The sequence below is a fragment of the Lissotriton helveticus genome, chromosome 4_1 (genome assembly GCF_964261635.1).
Source record: "Lissotriton helveticus chromosome 4_1, aLisHel1.1, whole genome shotgun sequence".
Lineage (NCBI taxonomy): Eukaryota > Metazoa > Chordata > Amphibia > Caudata > Salamandridae > Lissotriton > Lissotriton helveticus.
In genome coordinates this window covers 2124818194-2124839342 of record NC_136063.1, presented here as the reverse complement: position 1 = coordinate 2124839342, position 21149 = coordinate 2124818194, and the positions used below count along the sequence as shown (strand labels likewise).

Below are 21149 nucleotides of genomic sequence, written 5' to 3'. Positions count from 1 at the left end.
TATAAATATTGTGTTTAGGAAGTACAGTGCTTCAGGGTTGGCCTTTATAGGTCCAGAGAGGAAGAGACACCTTGTGTCTTGGTATTTGCCTTATAGAAAGGGGTATACTCAATGCAAATTGGTATTAGATCAAACAAGGGAGCAGGGTTGTAGGAAAACAGTTTAGGGTTTATTTTCATATTTATTATTTATTTCATTTATAGAGCGCTCTGTCACCTAGCAGGCATCCTGGCGCTAGCATACTCAGAGTACAGTATATAAGTGTGCCGGAGGGCTGACAGTCAGATTAGACTTTGGGAAACAGCCAGGTTTTTAGTCTCTTTCTAAACGGAAAGAGATCACTGACATGTCTCAGTTCTGATGGGAGTTCATTCCAAAGTCTGGCAGCTGCTACGCCAAAAGTTCTGCCACCCGATTTTACTTTCCTGACTCTCGGTATTTTAACCAATCTCGCCGATAAAGAGCGGAGGCTTCTTGCTGGAACGTACCATTCAAACTTTCTCTGCAGGGAAGCAAGTCCAGACCCATGCAGAGCTTTAAACACTAGACAGAGAGACTTAAACTGAATTCTCTGTCTCAGCGGGAGCCAATGCTACTCTGCCAAGGCCGATGAGGAAGAAGAACTTCTGGGCCATCCCAGGGCTAGCTTGGCTGCCGTTGACTGAATCCTCTGAAGTCTATCCAGAAGATATTTCAGAGACTCTCACAATAATGCATTGCAGTAGACTAATCTGCTTAGAATGGTACTTTATGCCACTTAAGTTCGCGCATGAGGGGGAAGCAGGGGGAAGATTTTCCGTAAAGATCTAATAATAGCAAAACAGCCTCCCACCGTTTTAGTAACCTGGGCCTCCATTGTAAGCTTGTTGTTGAACATAACGCCTAGGTTACGGACCTTCTCTACCGGCCTCACTGCGGTCGATGTGTCTGAGGGCCAGAAATCGCTAGGCAGCACAGAAGAAACCTTTCCCAGTAAGCAGTAGAGCACCTCGGTCTTTCCCGCATTAAACTGCAAAGAGTTTTCCATCAACCAATGAGCCGTAGCATGCAGGCAGCCATGAAACACTTCCAATGATGTCGACTGATCTCCCTCCAAGGAGAGAATCAGCTGCGTGTCATCTGCATAATTTACCATATTAATATTATGCTTTTTAATGACCGCAATCAGAGGTTTCATATCGATATTAAATAGAATTGGGCTAATTGCCGAGCCATGTGGCACTCCATGCGTGATGTTGATAAAGGCAGATTGTTAAGGGGGGAGAGACACTACTTGCCTCCTATCAGAAAGAAAGGACAGGAGCCAGCTCAGAGCACAGCCTGTCACCCCACCTCCCTCAGCCTTCTCAGCAGGATCCCATGGTTGGCCGTATCGAAGGCAGCAAACAGGTCAAGCAGAATAAGAACCGCTGCCTGACCCCTGTCTGCCCGCATCCGAAGCTCATCCATCATGGTCACCAAGGCCGACTCAGTGCCATGGGCAGGCTGAAAGCCAAACTGTACATCCTCTAGCAGTTTATGTTGTTCCAGATGATTAGAAAGAGTTCTGCTGACCACTCGTTCTACAATTTTGACCGAGAATTGCAAAAGGGAGATTGGCCTATAGCAGGCCGGGTCTAGAGAGGGCTTTTTTAGCCGAGGTGTCACCAGTGCCTGTTTCCAGCGGGGCTGTACCACTCCGTTAGAAAGAGATAGTTTGCAGATTAACCGAAGTGTAGGGAACAGCTCTGCCTCAAACTCTTTCCAGATTTTTTGTGGCACAGGATCCAAAGGGGATCCAGAGGGGATACCTAAGGCTACCCTACTAAAGTCTTCCACTATCAATGGCACAAAATCCGTTAAATTGTTGATTGCCAAGCTTTCTAAAATGTTAATAGGAGCATCAGTGCCACTCTCAACAATACCACTAAGACCCATAGTGTCTTTGATCCCAGACTCCGGCTGCTGATGAACCCCACCCAGGTCATCAATAATAGTTTTAATTTTGTAATTGAAGAACCTAGCCAAATTATCACACAGTTCTTGAGAGGGGGTCATTGATTCTTAGTGCACTCGGGACTGGTTAAGCTATTCAGAATGTTGAAAATACTTCTTGAACTATTGGGAGCATTACGAATAGTGTTAGAGAAATATTCTGCCTTGGCCCTATTAATCTCATTCTTATAACACACAATCTTCCCTTTCTGTACAAAAATAATCATCCCCGCAACGCAGGCACCCTTGCACCATTGTGCGAAGGTGCCTGTGTAGCGCAGGCAGCCTATTATGCGCTGGCGCAGGGGAAAAGGACAGGAATGAGCCGTATCTTATAGATACGGTGCATTCCTGCCCTTTTCTTTTGCCGCAGGGAGGCGCAGCAGGAAGGCCTGCTGCGCTGCTCTACGGCAAGAACTCATAAATGAGGCCCAAGGTGCCTGAATTGAGAAGAGTTGCTCTGGTTCTTTCCATTGTACTCTTTGTAATTTTAAGACTGATGCTGGTGTAGCTTCTTTTTTTTCATCATTGGCCCCTTGAGATGCTTGTTTTTTCTGAAGGCTGAGGTGGGCGCTGCACTGACTGCCTTGATGGCGATGTAGCAGATCCTGACAATGATGTTCTTTGGAGGGGCAGCCAATGGAGGGGCATCGAGGTTGTGAGTGATGAAGTCTTGGATCCTTAGTCCTCTGAAGAGACAGGAAGGGGTGTGACAGGCATTCTTGATGGCAGCCATAGCAGAGTCAGGCATGACACCAAGCCCCGCATTGCCAGCATTTATGTGGGAGAAGATCAGCACTTGGGTTGTCTTGGACTTCTCGGCTTATAGGTTTTGAAGGATCTAGAAATATATGTGAATACTAAGCATATATATACTTGCATTATGATATGCATACTTTCAGCATGTTGAAAGGATATGTGGGAGAATACCCAAAAAGTAGTTTATGTAAATGAGGAATCGTAAATTGCGCTTTGCTTAGTTTACACCTGTAGATCTAAATTTTTGTGAATCCGACCATTTGTGTTTTGTGCATTAGGTGTCACTTTTAAGCTTTGCTAGTGTTTTTTTCATGAAGAATAATGTCAGCTCTTGTAAAGCAGTGTGGAGGTGAGCGTGACGTTCTCTTGCTTTGAACATTACAGCTGCGAGTCTCTATGGGTTTTTGAAAGCCGGGCTCTGGATCATTCCCATGACTGTCTGTCAACCAGATGGCTCCTGCTCTGCACCGAATGAGAAGAGGGACCTCGCTTTTTAATTAAGCAGGAGAAACCTGGCATTTAAAAAGTGTCTGTGCAGGAGGCTTACCTCGCGAGATTGTCGTAATCAGTGACAGAACAGCACCTGCTTGCTTGCAAATGTTTCAGTAACCATGCCAAAAACAGTTCTCTTGTGGCTCCAGAGCAAATTTATATATATTGAGTCTCTTCCTTCATATGTATTTTTAAATATGAGGTTTTTTATTTCCTTGAGGGGTTATAATATAATATATTTTTAAGCACTTGCACTTGCACTTTAAGTAAGTACTGTAGAAAAATATGTAAATTTCAGTTAGGGGAACGGATTGATTTGCACTTAAGCATTAGCACTTTACGACCAAGAATTGTACTGTATATGCACTAGTATTCTCTTTAATAATTGTTGAATGAGTTTTGCACTCGCACTTTGACTCGGATACTAATTGCAAGAATAAAGAATATATGAAACGGGTATAAAATTAAAATCATGGACAATGATAGAATTATAATTTGATCAACAGAAATACTGGACTAAAAATGCAAGGAAGTAATGTTTCTGCGAATTATATTAATCCAGATTAGTTGACTGTTTAAACCATTAATATTGCAATAACTGTAATGGCATTATATATATATATATATATATATATATATATATATATATATATATATATATATATATATATATATATATATATATATATATATACATATATATATATATTAATAATACTGTAAAATATATTCAGGTGGTAGTGATAACCTGCTGTGAACTAAAATGAGAGTTCATAAACTTGTCAGGTTTGTGTCTTTAATGCTTTTCTTTTGTTTAACTTACAGATGGTGAAAAGGCATTGAAGTCAGTTTCGGATTATCAGCCTGCCTCGGTTTGTGCCAGCAGCGGGGTTGCTTTCACTGTCCCCAAGTTAAAGTAATGAGTCTGATGAAGACGCCTTGACAGCTTGTTCAAAGTCAACCACTGAGTGCAAGGACCAGGAATGCCCTGAGCTTGATATCTCTTCATAGTAATCGTTTGAGCCACCAAATTCCATTCGTCGGTCCAGCGGGATGGGGAGCAGCCTGACTCCAGTTGGAGCCATCTGGGCCGTCTTGTCCTTCCTCACCGCTGCCGCGAGCTCTACCAGTTTTTTCATGCCCTACTGGCTCTTCGGGTCGCAGATGGGCAAGCCCGTGTCCTTCAGCACCTTTCGGAGATGCACCTACCCCGCCCAGACGGAAGAGAAGCAGGTGGTGATGGTAGAAGAGTGCGGGCGGTACGCCAGCTTCAGCGCCATCCCCAGCCTGTCCTGGCAGATCTGCACCGTGGTGACGGGTACTGGGTGCGCGCTGCTCCTGATGGTGGCCATGGTAGCCACTCTTGGCTGCTGCATGGAAGACCTCATCTCCAGGATGACAGGATGCTTCATGGGAGCAGCACAGTTTGTTGGAGGTACTCCAGCCATTTACTGTGATCTTTTTCATCATGGTTCAGCATATAGTCAGAAATTATTGGTCAATGACATTCAGACTGAATGGATTTATGTATTACACACATGGTGAAATGCAGTGTCTGCCATATAAAGAAATGTGTAGGATTATTTTATTTATTCGCCTATCCTTCGCAGTGTTTGTATTTTTTAGAAACTCTTCCTAGTTTGCATGTATCCCTTTGTTTTTTCAATATGGGACAGAACTCTTGTTGTAAACACTAACCACTTATCTGAATTGAGTTATCTGTGGGGAGAAATGATCAGATGGTATCACCAAGTACTGCCATAGCAGCCTCTGCTTTCGCATGACTATCCCAAATGGGGACCTAAGTGAGAGGTTTCTCAGTCATTCTTCTCTGTCACTAGATGGGGTGAAAGTAAATAACAGGACAGTGAAAAGTGTGAGCCTGGTGCTGAGACCAAGTAGACACCTAGAGCCCATTAGGTTGGCGGGCGGTTCGCCCCCACCAGGCCGGCGGTAGCGACCGCCGGCCTGGCAGGGGGCCAACGGCCCGCCATCCGTCCCGGAATGACCCCCCGCCATGTTAGCATGGCTGTGGGTCCGCGGTGGACGGAAAGACTGTCCGCCGCTTTTCCGCCCCAGTCGCCTTGCGGCCATTGTCATACAACCACCTATGAGTGTTGGCACAAATTCCTATCTACAAACATTTGTAGACAGGGATTTACACCAAAAACTGATGTCTCCTCGAGGCAGTCATTATAATGGAACAACTTTTGAAAATCTCAACATTTTTCCAACTTTGGATGTGTGTTGCACTTTATGGCACACATAGGGTCTGATTCACAAAGATAAACTTACACTTTCATGTACATTTACGATTGTTTGCCATTCCCAAAGGGTATTACAAGTAGTATCTTTAAGAGTGCAGAGTCTCCGCACGCAAAAAGACCTACCTTTTCATGTGCAGATTCTGCACTCGTAAATATCCTACTCCTAAATCCCTCTGTGAATAGCAAACAATCGAAAGCTTACACAAAATTGTAAGTTTACTTTGTGAATCCGGCTCATAGAACGTGGGGAAAGTAATAAAGTATAGTTTTTATACTGGAATGGTCCTCTTCCAGTACAAAACCTACACTTGACAGAAAGCAGACACCCGTGACTAAAGTATAAGTGTGTCTGAGTTGGTGCATGACAGCCTAAAATGCTTTAACTCAGGGGAAGAGAATAATAGCACCATATTTTAGGGGATATGTGGTTGTTTTTCTCTCACCCTCTGACACAACACCAGGAAACAACTTTGGTTGCTGTGCTGCATTGTGCCAATACCTAATAAATCTGCCTCAAAGTGCCAGCTGTTGTCAGGAACTCCCCAGAAGCAGCACACTTCTTAAATCCCACCTCTTTTCATCCCTCACTCTGTCTTGCAATATCGCACATAAGCACAGAGTGGTCCATTGACGGGTAGGGTATATAGGAAGGGTACTGTAGGGAAGAGGATCAGCCATGCAAAGAAGGATAAGATCAAAGCAGCGTTGATTACTCAAGCATTGCTATCGACACATGAGATTCATAGAAATACATATGGAATCTGGCTTACTTAACTCCTTAAGTTCACCTGCTACAATGGATCTGTAGAAAGGTTGCCAGTTTATAGACATCTTGTGACCTCACAGTTCTAAACTTTGTAGATAGTTTGTGGTGTGAAGTTCTCAATAATGTTTGCCTCAAACACTCCACCAAACTATGGCGCTTATATATCAACACATTTCCCCATAGACATCAAATGGGCAAAACCCTTTGAAACATCAAACACTATGTACTGGGAACTATGCACAACACGTTTATTTATATTATCTAACGTCTGTGGCAGGTATTACTAAATACCTGTAGCCCCAATGGCCACAAATGACTTACTCGAAATAGGGGTCAGTGCACAGCCTTTATTTTAGCAAAAGTTATTCCGTTTTGGGTGCTCCGTTGGTGGCGGCCAACGTCCCTGGGCGCCTAATAGACAAATCAGTTAATGTGTCCTTAATGGATCATTAGGGACATCCCTCCGGGCACACCTGAATCTTCTCCCTTAGTACAAGAGGATTCCACACATTGTGATATCTTTGTTATTCAATGTTTATTGATATTCATTCTCATCTTCAAACATATCTTATAAATGTTCTGTTTTCAATTTTTTCATCATAATCACATCAGCGACAACATTTTATATTTCACTCCAATGCATTTCGGGCGTGACCATGTCGCCCTTCATCAGGGAATCAACAATGTCGATTCTTCCTGTTATCTGCTGTCCTCCTCCGGACAACCGCGTGTAACGGAGGACAGCAGATACCAGGAAGAATCGTAACAACTCGCAGAACAAGCTTGAACCAGAATTTGTCGTCAAAACAGAGTACAGCGACATTGTTGATTCCCTGATGAAGGGCGACATGGTCACGCCCGAAATGCATTGGAGTGAAATATAAAATGTTGTCGCTGATGTGATTATGATGAAAAAATTGAAAACAGAAGATTTATAAGATATGTTTGAAGATGAGAATCAATATCAATAAACATTGAATAACAAAGATATCACAAATGACTTACGTCAGTTTCAGCTGGCTCCATCTGGATACAATATTTACCAGCTGTTCAGAAAAAGATTAGGAAGAGGCTCTCAAGTTTCATGATTCATGTTTTTCGGCCCTTCCAGATGCTTCAACTCTGACCACTACTGCACCCATTCCAAAACTAATAATGAGTGGGTATGGTTGGACCGGGCCAACTTTTAAACCAGCACAACCCAAAATGGCCATCATGTAAGTCCTTCTTGTAAAATGTAATTCTTTCCAATAAATTCCCCAACAAAGCCACCATCATGGGCCCAAGCCGTGCAATCACTCTCGAAACAGCTACACTGGACACTCATTTAGGGTCCCAAAGGAGCAGAAATAACACAGGATCTAAGTTTGGCCAGCTGCACACCGATGGTAAGGCCAATGCCTGACAGCTAGTTGCCTTTCTGACCTGCCTTGTGTAAAAAAAAAGTGGTGAAGATATACCAGTGGGCCAGTTGTGAGTGGACAGCATTGGACCTTGTGAGAACCCTGCCTGGAGAGATACCTGCCATGAGGAACTAGGGGCAGTATGATATACTAGGAATGACTTTCCCAATGTCAAGAAGTATTGGGACATAGTCACTTTTCAACCTCCAGAGGACCAGGACAAGGTATTGAAGTTTACCTAGGGAGAAAGAGACCTCTGCGGGCAAGATTTCCAGATTCTCTCTGAATGGAACATTTTGCTGCAAGAAAAAAGACTTTAGTGGGACCTTAAAATGAAGGTATCCAGTCTACTGGGTCTCTGCTTAACTACAATATTCATCCTTATCCCTCTGGTGGATTTGAAGGGGCAAAATGTACTAAGGTTTTTGCAGTTGTAAACAAAATACAGGATGCGTGACTGCAAATAACCCTTGTACATATTTACTAAAGCCATTTAGCTATTCTGAAAAAAATGTAAAAATCCCTAATGGGCTTAGAAATGGTTAGCAGCTTGGTGTTTGGAAGGTATGTGTTTTGGTTTTCCCTTCCTGCCCTGCTTCAATAGAATTTCTTGCTTCACTAGAGAAAATGAGAACTAAAAAATGACAAAGTCCTTACATAAAAACTTTGACTGGCTACCCACTATGCTTGCCCGACTCCCTCTCTATGGGGAATGAGCTGAAATTGCACCAAAGCGAGATCTGAAGTGACCATTTTCTTTTGTTTTATCCTTGAAAGTTTCTTGACACTTTTTGCCTTAAAACTAAACCTCTGATTCCCTGAAGCCATTTTATTCACTTTTGTGTCTTTTGCTTATTACAATATTTTTGAGTTTTCTACATTGGATTGTGAATTTTGTGTTGTTTTCCTAAATGAATGTTGTATGTTACTTCCTAACTTTAACACACAATACTCTGGGGAATTGACTGCTGCTTGTGCCATAGCTACCGGGGCATAAGCAGAAGTTTACATCGAACTGTGTTGTGACCTAACTAGAGGGTTTTTATTAAGAAGACTCTGGAGCCACCTCCCAAATTAATAACTAACAAGAGGATATATAAATATGAGGTAGCGGCAAAAGCTAACGCCATGCAAAAGCAGGCATTAGATTGGCGGTATCAGGAGAAATATTTCTTTTTGCTCTTTCTATATGTTCTGCATTCTGCAGCGCTCATAGAAAGAGCAAATTGCCTTTAAAGATTGTTTATGTGCAGGAAGGTGTCACTTCCTGCACATAAACAATCATCCCTGCAACGTAGGCACCCTCGCACCATGGTGCAAGGGTGCCTGCGTTAGCACTAAGCAGGTATTTTTTGTGCCAGCACAAGGAAAAACACAGGGGTGGGGTGTATTCTTGTAGATATGGTGCATGTAATGTTATGTTGTTATGTTAATTTATTTTTCTAATGCGCATAGCTACCCAAAAAGGGGTTTCCCAGGGCAGACCCTGAAAGAAACTCTGAAAGCCTAAACTAGAATTATTGACTAAATAACCAAGTTTTTAATTGTTTGCGAAAGTTGGGATACAATCGCTCTTTCCGCATCACATCAGGCAGAGAGTTCCGTAGGGTTGGGCCAAGGTAAGAGAAGGAGCGACCGCCCATTCTCACCAATTTAATCCTGGGAATTTCAAATTTCTCTTCAGTGGATGTACGTAACAGACGCGCGGGATAGTAGGGACATACCAGGTCTTGCAAGTATTTAGGTGCAGAACCATTCTTGATTCTAAACATAAAGGACAGGGCTTTGAATTTTGTACGATTTTCCACCCTGAGCCAATGCACTTCTCTCAGGGCATTAGACATGCTGGATATTTTGGGAAGTCTACACAGCAATCTGGCTGCAGAATTCTGCACCACCTGAAGCTTGCGCAGCACATCCCTGTTTGCACCCAAAAAAGAGGATGTTTCCATAGTCCAGATGAGATGTTACAAATGTCTGGACTACCGTCCTTTGGGTAGCAACAGGGAGCATCCATATGATTTTCTTTAACCATTTGCAGATGGTAAAACAGGTGGCTGCAGTTTGTACTGCCTGTTGTTTCATTGACAATTTATTGTCAATGATAAAGCCAAGATTGCGGGCCTGAGAGGAGGGCATAGGTAGAGGCCCCATTTCAGCGGACCAATGTTGAGGGCCCCACTGGTCTGTGTTTTTCCCAATAATTAGAACTTCCGCCTTTTTCCCATTGAGCTTGAGCAGGTTAGATTGCATCCACGATGCAATACTACGCAAGCCCCATTGCAGGGTGGAAGGACCTGATCTCTTATCAGCCGATAAGTAAAATATGATCTGAGTGTCATCGGCGTACGAGAAAAGCGCCATCCCTGCCTCTTCAGCAATCACTGCCAAAGGTTGCACATAGATGTTGAAAAAAAGAGGACTCAAAATTGAGCCCTGTGGCACCCCATACGGGAAGGAGTAAGACTTTGAGGTTGGCCCAGAGGAGAAAACCTGGAATGTCTGCTCAGATAAAAAAGAGGATAGCCAGCCGAGTGCCGATCCAGAAATGCCCAGAGATTGTGGAGAATTAATCAATACGGTATGAGAAACCGTATCAAATGCGGCGCTTAGATCTAATAATATGAGGGCCACTGTATTGCCTGCATCCAGACGCCGATGTAACATTTCCGTGACACCCAGCAGGGTAGTCTCAGTTGAGAACCCTGCTCTAAAGCCTGACTGGGAAGAGTGCAACAAATTAGAGGAGTCCACAAGCATAGACAATTGGGAGTTCACATGTTTTTCCAAGACTTTGGGAATAGGTCTAAAATTAGTCGGCTTAGCAGGATCCGCATTTAACTTTTTCAGCAAAGGCAGGACCATCGCATGTTTCCAGACAGATGGCATCACTGCCTCGCTAAGAGAGGCATTAGGTAACTCCATTACAACTCTCAGAGCGGGCTGTTCTACTTGCAGGAGCACCGAAGCTGGGAGAGGGTCACAGGGAGAGCCTGATTTGATACTCGCCAACATTTTGATAAAAGAGCCAATATCAAGAGGTACCCAGTTCTCTAGTTTAATCACAGGTTCAGCTGCCACAATGGGTGCTAGAGAAGGAATGGGCTGGTCCGGGGACGCCATACTGGTTTCCCCTAATGTCAGAAAAATGTGCACTACTTTATTTAATCAAGAACAGGCGGGATAGGTTGTGTACCTGAGCCAGCTAACTTCTTAACCATAGAGAATAGAGTGCGAGGACAATTCTTTGCCCCCAAAATAGTGGAAGAGACAAGCATAAGGCATGACATTTTTTCAGTGCAGCTTTATAAATACATTTGAATTCAGTGGAGTAATTCCTTCTCCAACTTCTTTCGATAGCCTTACACTTACTTTTTTCAGATTTTAACTGCTCTGTAAACCAGGGGGCAGGCAGACGGTGAATATTAAGTTTTTTCACCGACGGTGGAAGACATGCATTAGATGCAGTGGCAATCCAATTATAAATCCTTTCCAAGGGAGAAAGTGATATAGAATTAAGATTGGGGACATTGCTTAACAATAATTGATTACATTTTTCTATGTCCAGTTTTCCCCAGTTCCTGGACCGGACAGATATACCAAGTGACAATGGGGCCAAATTTAGTGGAGTTATGTATTGAAACTTAACTGCAAAGTGATCGGACCAACATAAAGGGAGTGCAAGAGGGCAATTAATGTGGGGCAAATTAGAAAAAATAGGGTCCAATAAATGGCCAGCTATATGTGTAGGGCCTTTATTACAGAGAGGTAGATTCATCGCAGAAAAATCTGCAATCAGTGCCTTACTTGCAGTGCATTCATTATTTTCAAAATGAAGGTTTAGATCGCCTAAGACTGTAAAGTTAGCCAATTTGAGTAGCCAGGAGGCTATCAAATCTGGAAGTAGGGACACCCAAGAACCAGCCGGTCCTGGGGATGGTAGATCAGTGCCCCGGATAAAGTAAACTGGGGGAAAGGGTATGTTTAAAAAGGGCAGCCTCACAGTCTGCCAAAGGCAAATCCTCCAATTTACATGAATAGTCTCTTTTAAAAATAATCGCAATACCTCCACCTTTCCTAAGAATTCTATCTCTCCTCATTATGATGTAATTATCGGGGAGGGCAGTCGCCACATCCGGGCCTGAGCTAGCATTTAACCATGTTTCAGTCAAAAAAAGAGCATCAGGGTTTTTGCTATTCAGCAAATTGAAAATGTCCTCCTTATGTTTAGGGAGGGAGCGGCAATTCATGTTCCAAAATGCATCCCTGCATTTTTTTAAATGATGAAGAGCAGCACTGCAAAATTTGCTGCAGCGCCGTGCTACACTATTTCCTTGTTAATATATCCCTCATTTTCAGATACCTCTCTATTGTGAGATCCAACATTGACTAATCAACACTTTCAAGTCCTATCAGTTTACAAATTCAAACAAATAACTACTGGAGAAGAGGTTGGAGGCTAATTTATTTTCATCTGGGAAACCCCCCAGCACTATTTGATTGTATGCATTTGTGAGACGGCGTGTTCCGATGTCCCATGAAAAACACTGACAGCTTTTTTGACTTACTTTTACCATTCGGCAGGCTTCCCCTGGTCCCTGCCTTGAACCTGCATCCTTACCTGCGCCCGTTACTCCCACCACATGCAGCCCTTTTTGGGCTCAGCTCTGGCGCTGTCGTGGGGCTCCCCTCTCAACCTGCTCTCTCTCTCTCGCTCTCTTTTCCTTGAGTGTCCGCTCTTTCTGTGCTCCTTCTCTCCTACACTTTCGGTGCCTTTGCCATTCCTTGTCGTTTTCTTTGCCTATGTCATTGCCTCTTTACCCCTTCTGTGTTTTTCTCACTCATTGTCATTCATTCTTTGCTGCTTCGTTGTGCTTTCTTTGCTGCTTTTCTGTGCTTTCTCATCCTTTCTCTCACTCTTGTGCCTTCTCACTCTCTCCCATTCATTCTCTGCAGTGTTTTTATGCTTTCTTCCCCACTTTCTCTCATTCATTCTTCGCCACCTTTTTGTGCTTTTCTCCTCTTGGTTTTTTGTGCTTCCTCATCTTTCTTTGCTGTTTTTTTGTGCCTTTTCACACTTATTCATTTATGCTTTTTGTGCTTTCTTTGCTTCTTTCTCTACCTTTTTCCTCTCCTTCCCATTTTACCTCCCATTTTAGCCGCTTTAACTTACCTTCTTGTTTTTCTTACTTTCTCGCTCTTTCCCAGTATTCTCCCACACCTCGATCCCTTCCTGCTGCTCGCTTAGCCCCACATATCGTACTCAAACCTCCTCCGCCTCCCACCTAATGGAGTATAGATGTGCAGTGGATACGTCAAGCGGGCATGCTACCAATGCACCAAAGACAAGCCTGAATGCGCCCGTCCATGCCCTGCCTGCCCGCAGTGCCATGACCTCAGGTCCTCCTACCCACCACCACTGCTCTTCCGCTTCCCTCCTCGCCCTTATACACCTCCAGCGCTACTGCTGGTCAATGCCGAAAATGCTTTCTCCTGCTCCACGTGCCACTTCTATTGTACCCTCCCATACCCCCATATGCACCACATCTAACACAGACCCCACACATGTCCACAATCATCCAACCCCACCACTCCATACCGCCACAATTTCCTATCCTGTCTCTTCCTCAACACCCGCTCCCTCACCAAACACATTAGTTTCTGGGACCTGCTGCACGATGACTGAACCTTCTCTTTCTGACATAAAGCTGGCAGACTCCTACGTCCCCCCCTCCTCCCCCCCCCAGATACTGGATAGGACTAACAGACCCAGAGGTGGACGCTCCATCATCTTTAAAGAGCACATCAAGGGCTCTATTACCTCACCAAACAACCAAAGTTGTAGAACACCTGACTTTCAAACTCCACATCACATCAACTACAACATGAGAGGCACCCTTGTCTATCGACCTCCTGGACTCCAAGCACACTTTGGAGGCACAATCATGGATTTTGTTACCTGCCAATGGTACTTGACTCTAGTGCCTTCATCCTCCTCAGTGACTTCAACTACTACCTGGAGGACATCACTGACCACAACAATACCAACCACCTGGTGGACCTGACGAACCTCAGACTCATCTTCACCCATTCTCCCAGACACCTACTGGACCTCATCTCCACCAGTTTCAGGGAAATCAGTGAAAAAGCCCACACTCATCACCTGACCAGACCATGCCCTTCTCCGCTTCAACATACCATTCCCTCACCACCTCAGGAAGGTAATCGCCACATCTTCACAGCATGTCTGGAACAAGATCTAAAAACAATCCTGGTCCTCGGTACTGCTACACCACTGACCGTAACACCTCAATGAACTCCTGAAGAGCCATCTTCATCTTAAACACCTGGATCCTCTCCTGCACATACACCCTGGCCCCAGTCAAGACCACCAAGGCCAATAGAACCAGACCACAAGAAAAGTGGTACGCAGAGGAGCTCAAACGTCTAGCTGCCAACTTCAACGGCAACCACCTCCTCAACAACACTCAATTCGAATTCAGACTCAACCACAGCACTGAGACCACCCGGACGACATCCAACTCATCATGGACAGAGAGACACTGCTGCCCTCATCTTTCTCGATCTATCCGCCGACTTTGTTACAGTCTCCCACCCCATCCTCATTCAATGCCTACACAAATCGAGCATTCAACTACTACTACTGTACTTTGAACTACTGTACTTTGAACTACTGTACTTTGAACTACTGTACTTTGATTCACACCTATCTGTGTCATGTAACCGACTGCTTGCATTTGTATTCTGCTTTATAAGTTTTATATTCTTTATATATTATTTATAGGTTTATATTTTAACAGAACTATTCCCCCAATTGTACACTGCACTACTCTGCACAATTCTGCAGCCTGCACCCATTTTTCATTTTTTCTCTCCTGTTATTTACCGACTGCTACCGCATATATTTTAGGTCTATATTTTATCAGAACTATTCCTCCAATTGTACTCTGCACTACTACTCTGCACAATTCTGCAACCTGCAACCATTTTTCAGTTTTTCTCTCCTGTAATTTACCGACTGCTACCTACCTCATATATATATTGCGGTCGCTCAATAGTGATACTTTTGCTCCCTAGGGTCATTTCTGATCTGCGTAACCTGGTGTTGGCATCGGTATCGTGCATTCAGCACATTTATGCAACCTGTACTCACTTTACTTTTCTCTCCTGTAATGCACCGACTGCTACCTCTTATATGCTGGTCGTCTCACTAGTGTCATTTTTGCCCGCTAGTGCCATTTCTGATCCAGATAACCTGTTGTGTTTGCATTTGCATCTTGCTCCTGCATATCATTACTGTTCACCCTCCCGCGCTACCTTGCTACCATACCAACATGGAGCTCATCGGCAAACACACATATAAAATAAACTGCCCATCCGTGCTCACCAAAAAAGCTGCTAAACGCTTTAAACATGACTTCCTTAGGTCCCACCCAGAAACACCCTTTGCCGACACCTACTTCTCATCGGTCAATGGACCCTTGAACACCGACATCATTTTCCACACCACACGCAGAGCTCAATGGAAAAAAGCGTTCCTCACCCTACTCACCGTCTCCACCACCAGGAAATCCGCACATGGCCTAACACTCTCCATCACATCATCCCAACTCTTCCCAGGCAGAACCACCATCACTATTTACAACAACGGGATTGTCCTAATTCAAGCGACAGACAGGAACCTGGAACTACTTGACAACCTGTTCCCCTCTCTCAAAGAGCACCTTTCCAACCCTCGGACTTACACGCATATCACCTCCTGTCCTACCTCCCCTGACGTCACAGCACCCACCCTTAACTCTCCTAACCCAGTTCAGCAACAGAACGACACTCACCTCACCTTCACACCCAGCTCCACAGTCAATCACCCGCCCGTTGCAGCTACCCCTCCCCGCCCCTCAATCACAGACATAGACCTCGCCCCTTCATACACCACTCGCTTCCCCATCCCCCCTACTAACCTTCGTACCTCCGCTCAACTTCCCATTTCCCCCCCCACACTTTGCACTCCCGTCCCGTCCCCCGCACAAATCTTCTCAGAACACCCCTCCTCCCCCAATGGCACCCCACACAACATGACTCTCTCTCCGACTATCCCCCCACCCACACTTAGCACTCCTGCCACGCCTAGCCTGCACCCCTCCTTCAACCTCCCACCCAACTCGCTCACTCCTCACTATCCCACCTCCTCCCCCACAACAGCCAGCCTCCACATCGTCCCCACTTACCCTTCCCCCTAGCACTGATGCCCTTCCCAATAACACCTATCCTCTCGCTAACACCCTCAACCCCTTCACCAGCTCCACCTCTCCACCCGGACTCCCCCCGTCTCCAGCAACCTATTCGCCTGTTCAGCACCAGTTCCCCCCCCCCAACACCGCGCCCATCACCACCTTGGACATTATTATGTCCACCCTCCTCCAATTGAAAGAAGAACTACACTCCATCAAAGAGTTGCTCATCACACACCCCAGACACCCCCTCCCACCACCACCCTTACACCTAATACCACTTCCCCCTCACCTCCTACTCGCCCTACCACACAACACTCCACACACCGGGCCTCTATCCCCCCTTGCAATACCAACAATCGCAATAACAATTGCAATCACATTACCACCAAGCGTAATACTCCCTCTACACCTAACAACACTTCCTCCTCACCTCCTACTCGCCTCATCACACATCTCTCCCCACATTGGACCTCTACCCCCTCTTGCAATACCACCAATCGCCCCAGACGCACTACCAACACGATCTCAGACCATGACGTACACACCCTTCTCCACTCTTACGTCCGGGCTCCCCAAAATCCACTAGCCACCAACCACATGTCCATCCCAACGATTATCTCTAACCCCCTCAGGCACCAAAAGGATAACAACAGAGGCGCCGTCCCCAACAACCTCACTAATGTACCCCTCACTATAGATTCGTCCTCCACCCTTTGCACCCCTAGCCTTAAATGCATACTTCTCAACTGCAGATCGGCCCAAAGACATTCCACGGAGGTCGCCGACCTCATCATGTCCCTGGAACCGGACCTAGCCATTCTGACTGAAACATGGCTGTCTGATTCCTCTACACCTATCTTGGATATCCTAGTCCCCCCCAACTACTGTATCATTAGACTTGACAGGGCCAAAAAGACAGGCGGTGGAATTGCCTGCATCTACAGAAGCAACCTCTCAGTCTCTAAAGTGTCCGCCCCCTCTCTTACTTCCTGTGAATACCTCTGCCTTGATGTCATCAGCGAAAGCAAACCGGTATGCTCACTACACATTATATACCACCCACCTGGGGACAAGCTCTCCTTCGTCCAACAACTCATGGATACAATATCAGCCAACTCAGGACGGCAGCACACCCAAATTTTCCTTGGCGACTACAATCTCCACTGGAATGGCAGCAGAGATACAGTGGTAAACAGCCTCAAAAGCTTTCTCAACGCACTTGATCTCAACCAAATATGCAATAGCCCGACCCATAAGAGAGGTTCTATCCTTGACCTTATCATCTCCAAAGAGGGCGCTATTCAACTGGAGTCAATCCAACCTTGTGACTGGTCAGATCATCATATTGTCTCCTTCCTCATCAATGAAAAAATTAGATTTAACCCAGTTCAACCCCCTAAGCACAAAGCGTGGAAAAGAGACTTGAAGAAACTTAACCCAAACTCCTTACCGCCTAACAGCTGCAATCTCCTACTTCCCCCTCCCGGCGCTACAGACGTTCAACTTCTGACTGACCACTATCTCAATACTATGTCCACAATAATCAATGAGGCTGCGCCCATGCAACTGAAAAGAGTTTCGTCCAAGAAGACTTCCAACCCATGGTATGACGGGAGCCTCAATGAGGATAGACGGGCCATGCGAATGGCAGAGCGCACCTGGAGGTCAGCCCCTTCTGCAGTGCACCTAAAAAGTCTAAAGAAACAGAGAAACGCCTACTTCAGGAAAATAAAACGCTCAAAAAGAGATTTCTTCAGCCTCCAGCTCGCCCAAGCTAAAAACCGCCCAAGAAAATTGTTTGAGTTAATCAGAACACAATCCAAAGAGCAACCCCAGACACTCAGCTCCATGGGCGTTACACCTTCCTGCGAAGACTTCTCTGCCTTCTTTATCCAAAAAACTGAGAGAATAAGAAGCGATCTCCTCAATGACGCTATCCTGTACTCCAACCCCCGACACACAGCAGTGCCTGAACCAAAGAACAATGCTACTTGGTCATCCTTTGGCACCTACTCCGAAGAAGAAATTGGCAGATTGCACAGCACCTTGAAACCATCCAATCACCTCTCTGACCCCCTTCCTGCTAACGCTGTAAATGACTTTTCCCCTTGGCTTCTCCCACTCTGGACTAAGATTATCAATAGCTCTCTTCAACAAGGATCCATCCCCAACGCCCTCAAAGTCGGGCAAGTCACACCGCTACTAAAAAAACCAACAGCAGACCCCACTGATCTAAACAATTACCGCCCTATTACAAATATTCCCACTCTCGCTAAACCGTTGGAAAAATGCATACAGCTACAACTGACTAAACACATAGATAAGTTTGATCTCCTCAACGCTCATCAGTCAGGCTTCCGAGCAGGGCACAGTACCGAAACTGCCATGACTCACATAGTGGACGACGCCCTCCAAATCCTAGACCAAAACGATACCTGCCTCCTCATCCTTCTGGATCTCTCCTCAGCATTCGATACAGTTAAACATGAGAACTTACTCGAACTGTTAAACACAAGAATGGGCATATCTGGGACTGTTCTCAAGTGGTTCACCTCATTTCTACACAACCGGACACAAAGAATCAAAAACAACAACCTGCTGTCCTCTCCGGTACCTGTATCGCTAGGCGTCCCTCAAGGATCCTCCCTCTCCCCAACACTGTTCAACCTAGTTATGGAACCTCTCACTACTTTGCTACAGACATCTAATGTTCACTTTCACATGTATGCCGACGACACCCAACTTTATCTCAAAATACAATCTCCCAAGGACATCATGCTTCTGAACACCATGATCAGAAACACCCAATCCTGGCTTGCTGAGAATCACCTCAAACTCAATGCGCTGAAGACCGAGTTCCTCCTGATCTCACCTCCCGCTAAAATCTCCACGGCTCAAACATGGCTTAAGCACTTAACGGCTCTAAATGTACAACCCATCGTCGTAGACTCAGCAAAATCTTTAGGCATAACACTTGACGCCAATCTCAACATGCAGCAGCACATCAGCAAGGCAACCAAAGGAGCGAACTTCCAAATCAATACCCTGAGAAAACTTAAACCCTTCCTTCCTGCCAAAGACTTCCAAACTGCAGTACAATCTATAGTCATCCCGCACATAGAATACGGTAGCACCGCCCTCTGCGGGCTCCCCCTAACTACAACGGCACCCCTAAGAGCGTCCCTTAACGCCGCAGCGAGACTCATCACCGGCTCAAAAAATCACTTGCATATTTCCCCGGACTTTAAATCACTGAACTGGCTACCTTTTGAATCCAGAATACATCTGAAAATCGCATGCATGACACACAAGGCTGTACACATGAACTCACCCGCCTACCTCACTCAAAAGCTGACAATTTCGGGTGGCTCTAGAACTACTAGAAGCACAAACAATCTTTTGCTCAAACCTCGAAGATTTTGGAAGGAAAAAACATATAAACGCTCCTTTTCAGGAATGGCACCCAGGATCTGGAACTCACTCCCTCCTGAAACAAGGCTCATCTCCTCCAACACACTTTTTAAGAAAGAAGTTAAAGCGATCCTCATGGCTAAATACACATGATCTACTATTCCGTATTACTCATGAATCTGCTCTGTAAGACCTGCCCGACCCCCCTGGTCTATTGTATTACTTGTATTATCGACTTACTTGATTGTATACGCTCACTCTTTGTATATTGTTATATTGTTGACGCACCTGTGTGACTATGTATATTGTTATATTGTTGACGCACCTGTTTGACTTTGTACACTTTACCCACACCACCTCAACGATCCCTACTTCTCTACTACTGTCGCACCTGTGGGACTATACATCCTGCACTCACCCACCTCAACTATGCCCCCCTTTAAGCTCCAAAAATTTTAAACACGCTTAAGCAAGTATATGCTCCTTATTTTTGTACTTTATATTATTGACGCAACTGTTTGTCTATGCACCGTGTACCGACACTACCTCACCTGTGACCTACCTCATGTTTTTTGACCTACCTATGTAACTAAGCACCTTGTACCTAACTACCTCAAATATTACTTTGTATTATTCCTTCACCCCCGTGTCCTTGTAAAGCGCTCTGATATCTGCAAAGATCTTGTTCGCGCTATATAAAACTTTCAAAATAAATAAATAAAATAAAAATTCAAGGACCCGCACTCTGCTGGATCTGCTACTTCCTTACTGGCTACACCCAGTCAATCAGCCCGAACCCTTTCACCTCTGCCTCCACCAACCCCATCTGCAGAGTAACACAAGGATCCTCGCTCAGTCCCACATTGTTCAATGCGTGCATGGCCCCACTCACCAGCATCATTCGTGTGAACAGCATGACCGTTATGTCCTACACAAATGACACTCAGCTCATCGTCTCCAACAAAACACAAAAATCTGAACCAACTTAACACATGCATGTCCAAAGTTCCCAGATGACTAGAAACCAGCTGCCTCGAATTCAACACATACATAACGAAAGTATGCACAGTCTGCAAAGACACTTGTCTATTGGACTCCATATGGTGCCAGGTGAACTCTAGCCTACACCTATTCCAACCACCCACACAATGAACCTTGCAAAAGTAGTCAACAACAGGCTTGTTATGACCAACCAAATAAATGCAGTTTCAACCTCCTGCTTCTACACACTCACGTTGCTTAAGAAGTTTTTCAGCATTCATATAACTGCCATCCAGGATCTTGAAGTGAATTGAACCGTATATTTCTGAAGCACACAGCTACTCACAGAGAGTGTCCCGGCTCTTTTAGGTATGCCCCAAGGGAAACGATCCAGGGATAGAAGCCATAATTCACTGCTAACCTCTGAATACAAATGTCTTCAATTCCCTTTGAAATGTAGCTTCAATGGGTATCCGTTTGAGGTAATCAGGGAGTTTGTTCCACAGATTCGCTACTATAACCGTGAACGAGGCGCCTCCCCTCTGCAGTTTTGAAGGCGCGGTGGGATGATAAAACCAACTAAGCTTGATCGCAGCAGTCTCCCTGGGCAGTAAGCCTTGATGCGGTCCGTTAAGCACCTAGGTCCCATGTTGTGGAGGGCTTGAAGTGTTAGAGACAGAGCTTTATACCTAATTCACTGACGAACTGGCAGCCAGTGCAGTTTAGCTCGGTATACTGAGATCGACAAGCACCTTATGACTAGCAAGCTGGATTACGGCCGCACACACTATGTAGGAATCAACACACAACTTACCAGGAGACTCCAGACCATACGGAACTC

The 21149-nt window shown here is 45.1% G+C and overlaps 1 protein-coding gene across 1 annotated transcript in view; it reads left to right on the top strand.

Moving 5' to 3' along the window:
* Positions 1-21149, top strand: part of LHFPL1 (LHFPL tetraspan subfamily member 1) — a 269752-nt gene that overhangs the window by 113742 nt on the left and 134861 nt on the right. The window contains exon 2 of the mRNA XM_078688816.1: positions 4051-4660. Within this exon, the coding sequence (XP_078544942.1) occupies positions 4279-4660 (382 nt within the window). The 5' untranslated portion in view covers positions 4051-4278. The remainder of the gene's footprint in view (positions 1-4050; positions 4661-21149) is intronic.